Raw genomic sequence first — 13964 nt, 5'->3', positions numbered from 1 at the left:
CCGTGTTTGATTCAGACTCATCTCTCTTCCGGCGTCAATCAATCCGATACGGCCTCGGGATTCAGAGAAATGGGCTCAGAGGAACCCAATTTGGAAGAATTCTTCGTTGAGAAGAAGCGCGCTAGGAACCCTCTCGTCCCCGTCGGTAATTACCCCATCTTCTCCCCTACAATTGCTGCTTCTTCAATTTCTTCGAATTCTATGTTTTTTTCCCTTTGATTTCCGTCTTAGGGATGTAGTAGACGTGCTGAAGAGTGATTTTCTGGGTGTTCTCTTTATGTTTTTTTTTTTCCTTTCCTTCTCTGTGCAATTACGGAGCTCCCTGCCGATTCGGAGATGTCCCGCACCCTCAATAAAATGAGGGATTATATTTATAAATTTTTGTGAATATCTTTAGGGGTTGCTATGTGTACCTCACGCCTCTCTGTCGTTACTTGAACTTAAGAAAATCAATTGAATAGAACAAAAACTGTAGCTGGAGTAATTCTTGAGAGATTCTTTGATTTTTTATAGTGGTGGTTGATTAATTACGGTTCCACGAGCATGGAGATTTTAAGAAGATTGGAGACGGGTTAGAGCGCGATTTTCCTTCGTCATTCGTCAATACCATTAGACAAAAGAGTTTCATTTTAGTTCTGTACATGCGTGAAATTGCTTGATGAGTCAATAGTTGTTAATTCTAGTGTGGCGACGGTGCTGTTTGTTTTCCATGGTGGGTTTCTGTTTGATAGATTTGAATGTTCAGGTGCACTTGTCACTGCTGGCGTTCTCACTGCTGGGTTAATCAGTTTCAGACAAGGCAACTCTCATCTGGGGCAGATGCTAATGAGAGCTCGTGTGGTTGTCCAAGGTGCTACAGTAGCACTGATGGTTGGCACGGCTTTCTACTATGGAGATAATCCATGGCGATCGAGTTAAATGTCTATGTACTGCTCTTTATCATTTTATTTTCAGCATTTCGTTTGACATCGACGGATTTTAGTACAATGAAAGATGGTTGCCTAACAATCTTTCTGTAGGTATAACAATATGTTATTCAGTGATATGGTGACAGTACTTATAGATACTTGAAATAATTCTTGAGGGAAAGAAAGTGTAATATGCATTCATTCTTGGGGCATAGCCGCATAGTTCTGTTGACTTGAAAGATATGAATCCTGGTGTTATGTTGAAACATTGAAATTATGAGAGATAATCCTCGAGTATATTCTCAATTTCTTCATCTTTATTTCCATGAACATCTATATATATTATGTATATTTCCTCTTGTCTACACAAAATGGCCGAAATCTGTTGGAGGAGTTCACTCATTATAGTTGTCTTCTCCTCTACATTGTGTTGAGCATATAGCATTGTTATTTGGTAATCTGCAGTAAATATAGAAAAGGGAAAGGTAGAGACAGGTGAGAAGCTACACATGTGGATGTTTTACTTCCTTTCTTCCATTTTCTGCACATGGTTTCTATTTAGCAGCATTCAAGTTGTGGCTGTAGGTTTGCCAATTGCTACACTTCATTTTCATGTCAAGGCCAAGAGTTCGACTTGAGATCTGTCGCTTTATCTCCTTTAGACTCGACAAATGGGAATGTCTCATTATGAGGTAGGACCCTTCTTCCCCTCTAATCCTCTCAACCTTCTCATTAATGCTCTACTTCTACCTGGTTTTAATTGGTTACGGATGGAGATGCATCCACATGTTCTCATCTGTTAGTCCTTTGTGCGGCTTTATTTGGTTCTCTAATTGCTTTCAGCATTGAATGAATTTGGTCTCCCAATCAGTCTATTGGAAGTATTCATATGTATTTGTATAGATGGATGAAAATATGGTACATTGTATAACTAGAAAGACCCTTTTTGACCAAACAATAATTTAATTTCCTCAATGGAGGACTCACAAATAACTTGTCATGTTATCATCCGTAGAAATCTGTGGTTTTGTTGAGATTGTGACTGCTGGGATTATTTTAGATTTGTCATTTCGTTACCTCTATGAAATACTGAAGGAATTTGCTAGATCCCACCATGTTTGTTGAAATCTATTCTGATGCGTGGCAAGGAAATTTAGGAAATGGGTTCAATTCAAGAGAGTGAATGAAATATTGATAAGAATTGTAATTTTCTGCACTGTTTTGACTTGACTCATTCATCTTTTTTACATTCTTTCATGTGTAATCAGGAAAGTTGCACAGAACAGAATTCCATTTCCCTTCTGTCCAAGGAATTGGGTAAGCCACAGGGTGCAGGGTGACTGTGAATAGTCCCGACGGCCCGTGCCGACCAAATAACCAGCACGTGAGGCGAAGGACAGCTGTCGGAATTCTGGGATTCCAGTGGAAGTTGTCTGTCAGTTTCTGGCAAACAGACTAGTGGCCATGATTTTGTCTTCAAAAGCTGCCTGACACGTGTACAGAACCATCCTCCACACCCATACAATATTTCCAACTATTTACCCACATGGAATTACAATCCCCCACCTGAAACTCCATTTCTCCACAAAATTCAAACCCCACCCCCCAACTGAACTTCTCTTCTTATATATACAAAACCCAAACCCCTTTCCCATCTGTCCTTCCCATATTAATCTCTTTTCTTTCTTTATTGGGTTTCCTCCAATGGCTTCACCAGATTTGACGCCTAATTCCGGTTCCTCTTGCCATAATGCTGCTGCTCCTAGGTTGAAGAGGAAGAGAAGAGAAGCAAGAGAGGTTCGCCGGAAAGTGCAGAAGCTCCGGTGTGTGGTGCCCGGCGGCCGACAGCTGCAACGGGAACATCTCTTCGCCAAGACAGCTCATTACATCTTGCATTTGAGATTGAAAGTTTGTGCGCTTGAGACCATTCTCAAATTGCAGGACCAGGCTTGACAATGAAGTCACATGACATGAATTTTTTCTCTCTTTTTCTCATCTCCAACTCCAAGGCTTTTCTTTTACATAAAAATTTGTTTACTTGATCTTGTTTCCTGTCGATCTGGTTGACACTGGACAAATATAAGTTATTCGCCAGTCACATTGTGGAGTATTTAGTATATATTTGTGTGGTAGTAAATATGTATACAAGTTGGGAGGATCTTAAGCTATGTTTTGCAAATATAATGTGTTGATTTACTCCAGTTGGATTCCCAAGTCTTCTTCACTTTTATATTTTTCTTAATGAAAGTTTATTAGATATCTCATGTTATCGAGAGTAACAAAAGTCGACCCAATTTGTTCAACTGGTTAAACCATATATCTCCATATCTCCACCACAATTGGGTTACAATTTTGCATCTCTGTCTTTGTTTTCGTACGTTTTATGTACGAATATATTTGGATGTGGACTACTTGTTTTTGTTTATCCAATTTGAATACATAACTCGAGAAGAGTTGCCGTTTTAGAGTGCTAAATGAATCCATCATCTTAAAAGTTCATGAAAAAACACTGTTGTATCCCTACAAATATCATTGAAATTTATAGTAACTTTTTTTCACTCTTCAGGATTATGTCTGACGATTATAACTAAAGCATTTAACTCTGTTTAGATGGACAAAAACAGCAATTGACAACAACTTTTTTGCTAAATTTATGATGTGATGCAAAATACAGTGAAATACTAATCTCTGTAAGAACATTTTCAATCCCACCTACCCTAACAAACTAATTACCCATAATTTTTTTTTAAGCTAACCATTGTAGGATGAGGATGAAGTGTATTTACTTTTTCTTAATACAACAGGTGGAAGTTTGAAGACACAACATTTTAATCGGAGATACATAAGATACTTGCATTATGTTCGGATTTATATTAAATAAGAGACGTTAATTACTCCGAGTTATTTCTACCTAATGTACAATTAAAACAGATTAAATTAAATATTTTTCATAGAAAAAGTAAAAGGTCACCTCTTTTGAGTACCGGTTCTCCCCAGCAATGCATTGACAATGGTTTCTTTTATATAGCATAAATTAAATAATTTATTTAGTACAATGAAGATGGGTAAAATTTTGAAGAGAAAAAATTTAGGTGCCTTGATTCATTTAAAATACAATAAAGAGGGAGATGAGAGATTTAACCTCTCAAAATACCTAATACCTAAATCTTGATAAAATGGTATGATGAATTGAACACAACAATTCTTGACAAAATGGTATAATGAATTGAACACAACAGTTTTATCTTAAAGTTAGTTCAATTTCAATAAAAAAAAAAAAGTACCAAGCATTTACTAATGTCAATACTGAAAAAAATAAATAAATATATTACTCTTCTGTAATTCCAGAGTCTTCCCATTGTGCATAGAAATTTACCTCCGATCTATGTGTCCATATTCAAAAAGTAATTACTCCTCCCTCCGATTTCTGTACTCATTCTCTGTTGCCGATGAAACTTCTCTCTGTAATTCCATAGTCTTCCCCTTGTGTTCTGGGCTTTCGTGATTGAGCTGGGATTTCACGCCATTGCGCGGCTGCCCTTGTAAGAAACGAGCCTTCCATTTTCATTCTTTATATTTAGGGGAAAAGAACTGTTTTTCAATCAAAAATGGACATTTGGTCAAGTGGGCAGGACATGGATCTTCGAACAAGACCTGTTTGAAACCATATCCGAGGGGCTTCCATTATTGCCCTCTTGTTGGTTGGATGTCTGGTGTAATGCTTCTGTTTGGTTAAGTGGGGAGGAGCAAAATGGCTTATTTCTTTATTTATCATTGTTGAATGTTGATGTTGTCTTTTTCTCATTGTCTTATAAGTAAAACAAGGGGCTATTTGTTTAGCAACTTTATTGTGATGAAGATGATGTATTATACCCTTTGAGTCTGCTTTTGCTGAGGCTTTGGAGTCATCTGTCAGACAACTTTAAATATATCTTCTGCTGCATAAGATGTTGAAAATTGAATTCTGAGCCGCATGTCTAATCTAGATCTTTATGGACAACGGGTTGTAGTTTCTTGTAAGGCTTTGTCATAAGACGAATTAGTTCAAAATTTGTGTAGTTTATGGAGTTATATAAGAAGTTAATGTAAGTTAGCTTTATTCATACTTGTGGATGCCTTGGCAACTATAGTTGCATAATTTAGCCTCTTGATTATCTTGAGGACTTATTGGATTTAAGGTTGTCTCAGTGATTTGATTAATTTGGTTGATGCAAATATTTGGCTTCTAAGAAAGCTTGTGGGTGAGAGAATATGATAGTTATAGTTTTATTTGTCTTGACAAGAGAAGTAATGCGATTGAGCAATTCTTGGCAGGCTTTCTTTTGGAATATTTGAGGTGTTGGAATTCAGAATGTCGTCTCCAAACAAGCGGAGAGATATGGATGTCATGAAATTGTGAGTTGCTTATTCAGAATGTTTAACAAGTTTTTTCATTAGTTTCTGTTTCGTTGTGTTTACAATTGCTCCCTAGTGCTCTTGCATGTTGATATGTTTCATACGATGATATTGACTACAAGAAATGAATGAAAAACTATTGTGAAGGTGCTAATAACTAAACTTGAGAAATTATAATGGAGGCCAGGAGATTCAGGAACGTGGTGGTGGGACAAGAATCAATTGTGGGAAATCAAAGTATTGTTAAACTTTAATGATCCTAAACTTTAAATTATGTGGTGTCGTTGCTATGTAATTAATGTTTTGCATAACCATGATTGTCAGTTTATTGTGATTAATTCTAATTAACCATATACTGAGAGAATGAATGACTTCACTATGCACTGAAGGTTGTGGCTATCTTCTCATTGATTCCCGTTATACTTTCTAATCTCAAACTTATTGATCATTATTTCTTTGTTGCAATTCTCATATACTAAATCCAGGATGATGAGTGATTACAAAGTGGAGATGATAGACGATGGGCTCAGTGAATTTAACGTAGAATTCAACGGTCCAAAAGAAAGTATTCCCCATTCTCATGCTCCTACTTTTATTTTAATGTATTTTAAATTGCTCCAATGGATAATGATGGTGCCTAAGTATTGTATATAGCAGGTTCCAAGTGATTCTTTTGTCTCTAGAGACCCTTGGTTTCCATGATTATGCATATGATGGATAGTAAAGTCCTTCATTAATAGTGCTGCAACTTGAAAATGATGCTTCATAACCATTACCTTGTCGAATGCTCTTGGCACCAACCGTTTCTACTCTTAACTAGTCTCATCTAGAATGTTTATTTTCATAGTATATAGCATCATCCTTAAGCTTTACATTGCCTTCATAACCCACAAGCCTTTCGATCGAACTTTTGATCTTAGAGGAGGTAGTTAGTTATGTGACTTAAAATTCAGATGAGGTTCCCTCATATGTCTACTTCAAATGCATTACCCACGAACAGTTTATTTGCTTCAAACCTTCTTGAAAGTCAATGGTCAGTACACACATTCTAATATATAACATGCTAATGACAGGCCTGTATGAAGGTGGAGTTTGGAAAATCCACGTCGAACTTCCCGACGCTTATCCGTACAAGTCTCCTTCCATTGGGTTTGTGAACAAGATATATCATCCAAATGTTGATGAATTGTGAGCAACCTAAACCTCACATATTATGTCTCTCAATTTCTTTAAGATTGCTTTGATTGTTACAATAGGTGCTTTTTACTGATTCACATCATCAAAAGGTGGAAGCTTTCTGATGGGTTTTAAAACAACTTTCTACTTGCAGATCTGGTTCTGTATGCTTGGATGTGATTAACCAAGCCTGGAGTCCAATGTTTGGTAACTTTAGACCAAATGTCATTTTTACTTATTCGAGCTCGAAGACTCTGACATGAATGCTGACTGACAATTTTTTCTTCTTCTTTACTTTTCTTCTGTTGCATACTTTCGTTTTTCAGACCTATTGAATGTTTTTGAAGTTTTCCTTCCACAGCTTTTGCTCTATCCCAATCCTTCAGACCCCCTGAATGGCGATGCAGCATCTTTAATGTTAAAAGATAGAAACCAGTACGATCAAAAAGTCAAAGGTACGAGTTTACTTTTAGAAAGTTTGTGGTAAATAATGTTATGTACAAACATGTCCGAGTCAAAATATGCGTAGTCACACAAATGGTCATTTGTATGCTTCTATGTACACGGTTCTTGTCTTGTGATTCATCACGCGGGTTAGATATGGTGTCAAGTGAAGAAACGAGTGAGTTAAAGATTTTTGTTAAATGCAGTATGGTAAAAGAAAAAGTTCACGAGAACGAGATTTAAACGTAGAAACTTTTGAAGATGCGAATGGGATTGCATATTTTGAGTGTTATTTGGTGTGACAGAGTACTGTGAACGCTATGCGAAACGGGAAAATGTGGTGACTTCGACTGCGGAAGACGAGAGTGAAGAAGAAGATGTAAGTGATGAGGAAAGTGATCATTCAAGTGACAATGATATTGCTGGTCATGTTGATCTCTAAATGCCTTACCTGCTTTAAAATGTTATCCCTTATTCAGGTTTTTGTAAAAGAAAAACAAAATGGAATTGGAAGAAGGTCTCAGATTACCTGGCTTGTGTTTTGTAATGAAATGATATTGCAGGTTATTTGGCTAATTTACAATTAGGCTCTAACATTGTGGATGGTTTTCTTGTTTTGGGGTCAATCAATTGAAGCACACAAATGGATGGTGTTGAAATGTTGAGTTTTGTGTGTTTTAAGTCTTAACTCCATATTAGGGACTCTAATTTTTAATAAACTTTGGATTTGAAAGTGTTTTTAGTGTGGAAAATGTTCTTGCTTTGCTTCAGTATCGTTTCTGAATTATACATGTACCTATGTTTGCATAAATTTAATTTTTAAATTAAGGATTAGGTTTTTTAATTCTATTCTGAACTCCAAAAGTATACCTATAATGTAGGAGTGAAAAATTAATAGACATTTGTAAAAGTAGGAATTACTTTATATTATTGCAATAACTAAAGATGTGTGATTTTATCAAAATTAACTGTGGATTAAATTTAATGGTTTGAGCAACATTTTACATGGTTTCTATCTGTCCTTTGCAAACCCTTCAAAAAAATAAAAAGATTTTTTTCAATCAAAGTGTCTCTCATAAACCATAACAGTATTAACCATAAAAGGAAAGAGAGCATGAAAACAGAAAGAGAAAAATTACCAAATATGCCCCTTGATGCCAGAAAAAACTTAATTAGAAAAAGGTAATTCACTCTGTTGTTTTCTATACTTTTAGTTTGAGTTAAAATGCTTATTTTGATTCTTGCAAGTGCTAATTGTGAAATGAAACTTGATAACAGGTCTTAGTTATTAAAATGAGAAAATATAAATCTAATAGTATTGAGTTATCTGAGAAAATAATAAGAGAGTTTATCAAGTTTGCATAAGATATTAGTAACTCGGGATTTCAGGCTAAATAGCCTTTTTGAAAGACCCATTATGAAATGTGACCCCTCTTCTTATTTTTATGTTTTGTAAACATTTATTGTTACCGTCCATTAACATAGTTATTACTTTCCCTCTCCTTTTTTCATTTAAATCTCATATTTTCTCTCTCCTTCCCCCTCATCTCTCTCGATGGTTCTTCTCCCTTCTCTCTCTTCTTCTCTCTTTTCAAATTTTTGGGATTTTTCATTAATTCATGCGAAACCGAAAAAAAAAAACAAAACAGAGGAGAGAGGTAGAGAAAATCTAAAAAAAACTTTGTTCATTTTAATTTGAAAATTTTTGAAGAAAGAAAATATTTGAAATCCGTAAAAATCTAAAAATTTTGAAAAGAGAGAAGAACTGCAGAGAGAGGAAGATGAAGAATGAGAATAGGAGAATGAGAGAGAATATGAGATTCAAATGAAAAAAAGTGTGAAATAAAAATGGTAAGTATGTTAGTGAAAGGGTATAGCAGTAATTTGGAATGGATGATGATGTCAGCAAATGTTTACAAAACATAAAAATGAAGAGGAATACCACATTTCATAATGGCCTTTTGAGAAATGCTATTCAATCCAATTTTCCTAGTAACTCCTCATATTTTAGTGTAACCACGTCTTATTAGTTTACAAACATAAATTATGTGCAATTTTGAGATCTTATTTTAGTTGAATTATGTGCAATTTTGGGATCTTATTTTAGTTAAATTATGTTCAATTTTGAGATCTTACTTTAGTTGAAAAGTAAAAAAACTGATAAGAATGAAGATTTCTATTATTTCACTGTCAAAACGTCCCCCAAGTTGTCAACATGAGCTTAATTCATCCTACCCCACTTGTACTAAAAAAAATTGTTGAGAAAATGTTGTGATTTAACTATAATGACCAATATGTTCATATTATTTCAATTATAGAATATCTTATAGGACACTTAATTTCTAATTTTTTTTGTAAAAAACTATTTAAATTTTATAAGTTTAAATTACAAATTATGTTTTGCTCACCTTAAATTATTTGTTAAAAGATTAGGAAAAGAAATGTAGAACTAATGAAACTTGGTTAGAAACATTTAATTCAAAAATACCCATACATTATTAGTTAATGTTGCTATTTTGAAATTTATCCAAAAATATGCTATATCCAAATATAATTTCAAAAACTGCCCATAACCATTTTTTTTCCTTTTTCTTTTTTTTTTAGTTCAACATGAAATTCAAACTTTCGAACTTTTAATCGATGATATATTCTATACTCAGGTTGGCGCCAATAACTGTATTTTGCTAATCAAGTAATTGAAAAAATAGTTTAACTAAATTAACACATAATCAGTTTTATCAGACACACAACAAACGATTAAAATTATATCCTAATCACTTTGAAAGCCTTAAATAATCAAATACCAAACGGCCCTCAAATTACTAGATAAAAGTTTAAATTGTTCTGCAATCAAATATTGATTGTGAAATAGCAGGAACACCAAAAGACAATATTTTAATACATAAAGTGTAAAAAGGACCAAATTACAAGGCATTAATGTCACGTCCAAATCATTATACTTCCATAGCATAATGATATATTCTTCTTCAAATCAAACAAACAAATAATTATTTCTTTGAAATCAGGAAGTTTGACCTGAGATTTCTACCATCAAGTTCATAGAAAAGCCAAAAGTTGTGGCAAAGGTGGTGGTGACAAATTTAAGCATTCCCAGAAACAAACAAAACCCTTTTCAACTAAAACAATACCCTCTCTCTATACTATACTATATACATACATCAACATATTTTGTGTCCCCTTTGGGGGCATAATTTACTTTTGGATTCTACTCGAAATACTTCATATCAATTTGAAAAGTCCTTATTTACGTACTCTGTAATATTCTCTACTTCCGACCAAGGTGAGATCATATTAACCTCTAATGTGAGACTATGTTTCCATCCGAACATCTTTCTATCCTTCTGAGAATAGAGACAAGGGCGTTAGAGAAGGCGCATGGAAATGGGCGATTGAATGGTCATAATCAGAGAAGGCATTTTGAAGCCATGCGTGCAAGGAAAAGGCAGTGAATACCCCACCCATCACCCATTCGCTAAGGCCCTTCATTTTATTCCTTTGTCATATCTCTTGAGTTTTAGTGACACATCAATCAAAATTCTTCTGTATTATACAATACTTTCAAGTCTCTGCTCTGCCCACCTCTCTCTCTCTCTCCCCCTTCTCTCTCTGGTATGGTCACTCTCCTCTTTGTACCTATTCATTTTTCTATTCTCTCCAGTTATCCTTTTAGGATCGTTCTTCGTTGGTTTTTGTCTGAAATCAAAGTAAACATTTTCACCAGCTGACTTTGATTCATCTTCTCAGTTAAGTTAATGATGCTGTCCCAAGTCACCATTAGTGGAAAGAATGCTCTGGTTAGCAGGCTATTAGACAGGGGGAAAATCATCATTGATGGGAGGTAATTTTATTGTTTCTGATAAATAAAGAGAACACAGATTCTCCTGTGGGCAATCAAGTTGCTATTTTAATGGTGGACCTCCCAACTCACTCATTCCCAATTTTCTTCATACATCAGACATCCTTAGCTTTTTTCTAGTATTTTTGATTTACTAACCAAAGTCCTTGACATACAAAGAAACAGGATAAAGAAAAGGGCACACTCAAAGATCAGGTTTTTGTTGAGAGCAGGTGAAAGAAAGTTGTACCTTGTGATGGTTTGGTAGAAAATGGGCCTTCAAATTGTGAGCTGTTCTGTTAAAAATGTATGAAATTCTCTAGTCTCTTCATGTCCTGTTAGAGCTTTGGTTGTTACAATCACTGTAGGGCTCAACTGCCACCTTGATGGGTAATCTCAGCCTCACCCACCTTGGCTTTCACACTAAAAAAAACCAATCAAATCCCAACCCTCTTCCTCTTCTTCTGTGGCGGATAAACAATTCAAATCTGCAGACCCCATCTTCACCAGCCAAAGACTCTCTGAGTTTTTTAATGGCTTCCTTCATTTTCTGCATCAAATGGTAGGTTAGTCGTAGTACCATGCTACCTTCCACTTAACGTTCTTTGTTCTCTCCTTTTTCCCCTTCTCTCTTTCTCTTTCAGCCTTTTTCACTCAAAAAAAGCAGAAAGTTTCCTCCATTGCCTGGAAAGGAGAAAAGGGAGAGGTTATTGAGTATTATATCAGCTAAAATGTCAAGACTTTCAAATGAAATGAAGCAAAAAGATGGTAATCTGCTATACCCATCTCCTCTTTCGCCTTTTGATGGTGGCGCTGATCCGATATCAAATGATTCCACACCATCATCATCGTCTTCTTTCAGCAGCATCAGCCCAATCCTTCTTCTAGTTATAGTAATTCTAGCTGTCATCTTCTTCGTCTCTGGTTTACTTCATTTACTCGTTCGATTTCTACTGAAAAGATCTTCCCCAGCAATTTACCAGTCCAATCGATACCCAGAAAGGCCTGGATCTCACACGCTCCAAAGACAGCTTCAGCAGCTCTTTCGCCTTCACGATTCAGGCCTCGACCAAGCCTTCATCGACGCCTTGCCTGTGTTCTTGTACAAAGATATTATGGGTTTGAAAGAGCCCTTCGACTGCGCCGTTTGTCTCTACGAATTCTCCGACCATGACCGCCTGAGGTTGCTCCCAATCTGCAGCCACGCCTTCCATATTAACTGCATAGACACATGGCTGCTCTCGAACTCCACTTGCCCCCTCTGCAGAGCCACCCTCTTGGGCTCTAACTTTCCTCTGGAAAACCCTAATTTCAACGAGATTTTAGGGCAAGAGAACGGTTCTCTCAGACACCCAGAGAATTCCCTTTCTGGGAATCAGAAACGAGTAACAACGGAGGAGCCGGCAGGGAAAATGAAGGTCTTCTCTGTGAGACTCGGCAAGTTCAAGAGACTAAACAGCGAGGAACAAGAAGAAGAAGAAAACGACGATGATGAAGGAAGAGAAGAGAAAGGAGAGAGCAGCAGCAAAAATAACCTAGAAGCGAGACGATGTTACTCGATGGGGACTTACCAATACGTTGTTGGCGATTCAGATTTGCAGGTGATGAAGGAGAAAGCAAACCCTGAAAATTTTCCGGGAAATGGGGATGTGGAAGGAAAGAAAATCAGCGGGAGAAGTAAGGGGGAAAGCTTCTCGGTGTCGAAGATATGGCTCTGGTCCAAGAACAGTGGCTTCCCAAACCCTAGCAGCTCGAACACTCAATGGAAGCGGGAACTTGTCTGAAATTTTCTTCGATTTTGACATCAATGGAAGTTGGAACTCCGATTGAATCAGAGAAATGAGATCAAAATGATCCATGGGAGGAACTTGAATTCAGTTTTCTGAGAAAGATAACACTATCTAGATGAAGAGGCTTCTTCAGATTGTTCTGAAATTTTAATATCAAAATGATCATCTCTACGCCATCACCATGTGTGTAAACCTACAGAAGAAATTCTTACTCCAATTAATGCGAAGGAAGATAGAAATTAGAATGTGGGCATGTCTGAAATTAGGTTGAAATCGATTTTGGTTTCCAAAATTTGATGTGTATTTTATTTTTGTCCTCGAACTTTTAAATTTTTTATTTTAGTTTTCAAAACTCTGCATAAAAGGTTTGTAGCCTGTAGCTTCAATATATGAGTGAAAAATAGCACAGAAAACAAATTCATTAACATTTCAATAAGAAAGTAATTTTGTTTTTTATCAAAATAATAACAATAATTTTGTTTTTGGCGGACAGTCTTTGAAAATCATGCTCATTTGTTCAACTTATTTTTATTATTTATTATTTATTATTATTATTTATTTTTCGTTTGTAGTATGCTTTCTGTAAAAAGTTTTAAAATGTTCTAACCAAAATTTGAAAACTACAAGTAATTTTACATCAACATTCACCACAACAAGAGGTTGAGAGTTTGATCCTTCTATCCCTACTTGTTGTATTAAAAAAAAAAGAACTATTAGTTGGTATATATTTTTTCAATAATATGAACGAAAGGTAAATATAAAAAATGTAAATGCTACCAAATAATCTCATTACTAATTCTATAATAATTTATAATAATTCCAAATGTTCTGAACTATTCTTGATTTTGCTAATCTGAATATAAATCAGTTGATCAAGATACTTGGACACCTCTCCATATTGTATTATAAAAAAAAAATCTAAGATTGATTTTGATGTTTTTAATTAATGAATCACCTTTGTTCAAGAAAATAAATTGACGATCTTAGAAATAATAACATCAATCTTTTAGGCTACCTCTCTACTTTTCTATTAAAACTCCACTCCCTCTCATTTTAGTGTAATATTACAAAGAAAAAGAAAAGGGTCGATCATAAACATTGTATATATTGTATATAGATTGGTTTTTCTTTGAATTTAAAACTATAGATATCATTTTACATTTTCCATGTTTTTGTCAACTTCACCTTTAAAATTATTTATTTATTTATTTATTTATTTATTGAAAAGCCTTTAAAATTATTTGAATCAAATACAATTGGAGTTACATTGATCTAATATAAAACTACTATGAAAAACTACTATGAAGTATATCAAATTAACCCACAATAAACTGATCCGCTGTGAATTTAAATTAGTTTATTGGTTTGTTTAAGTTAAAAAATGGACATTATTGG

General features: G+C 35.1%; 2 protein-coding genes and 1 pseudogene across 2 annotated transcripts; all 3 read left to right on the top strand.

The window, feature by feature from the left end:
• The first annotated feature begins 10 nt into the window (after positions 1 to 10).
• On the top strand, positions 11 to 1222 carry LOC148212577 (RING-H2 finger protein ATL48-like). Its single transcript, XM_088121552.1, has 2 exons — positions 11 to 145; positions 746 to 1222. The coding sequence occupies exons 1-2, from the start codon at positions 70 to 72 to the stop codon at positions 916 to 918; spliced, it is 249 nt and encodes an 82-aa protein (XP_087977678.1). The 5' UTR covers positions 11 to 69; the 3' UTR covers positions 919 to 1222.
• A 3022-nt stretch (positions 1223 to 4244) lies between these two features.
• On the top strand, positions 4245 to 7526 carry LOC111008728 (ubiquitin-conjugating enzyme E2 5). Its single transcript, XM_022281513.2, has 7 exons — positions 4245 to 4450; positions 5223 to 5303; positions 5789 to 5868; positions 6377 to 6491; positions 6634 to 6686; positions 6806 to 6934; positions 7229 to 7526. Exons 2-7 carry the CDS (start codon positions 5260 to 5262, stop codon positions 7363 to 7365), a joined length of 558 nt encoding a protein of 185 aa, XP_022137205.1. The 5' UTR covers positions 4245 to 4450; positions 5223 to 5259; the 3' UTR covers positions 7366 to 7526.
• Positions 7527 to 11459: 3933 nt separating this feature from the next.
• Positions 11460 to 12814, top strand: LOC111008727 (RING-H2 finger protein ATL46 pseudogene; annotated as a pseudogene).
• Positions 12815 to 13964: the final 1150 nt, after the last annotated feature.

This window comes from Momordica charantia (assembly GCF_013281855.1).
Source record: "Momordica charantia cultivar OHB3-1 chromosome 3 unlocalized genomic scaffold, Mcharantia_2.0 BLBB01000003.1, whole genome shotgun sequence".
NCBI lineage: Eukaryota > Viridiplantae > Streptophyta > Magnoliopsida > Cucurbitales > Cucurbitaceae > Momordica > Momordica charantia.
Note: the sequence above shows the minus strand (reverse complement) of the source record. Positions and strands in the feature narration are given on the sequence as shown.

Excerpts from the sequence above, each read along its gene's own strand:
- LOC111008728 (XM_022281513.2), top strand. The coding sequence starts at position 5,260 with ATGTCGTCTCCAAACAAGCGGAGAGATATGGATGTCATGAAATT. Across the intron at positions 5,304-5,788 it reads GATATGGATGTCATGAAATT|GATGATGAGTGATTACAAAG; the intron begins GTGAGTTGCTTA and ends TACTAAATCCAG. Across the intron at positions 6,492-6,633 it reads CATCCAAATGTTGATGAATT|ATCTGGTTCTGTATGCTTGG; the intron begins GTGAGCAACCTA and ends TTCTACTTGCAG.
- LOC148212577 (XM_088121552.1), top strand. The coding sequence starts at position 70 with ATGGGCTCAGAGGAACCCAATTTGGAAGAATTCTTCGTTGAGAAGAAG. Across the intron at positions 146-745 it reads GAACCCTCTCGTCCCCGTCG|GTGCACTTGTCACTGCTGGC; the intron begins GTAATTACCCCA and ends TTGAATGTTCAG.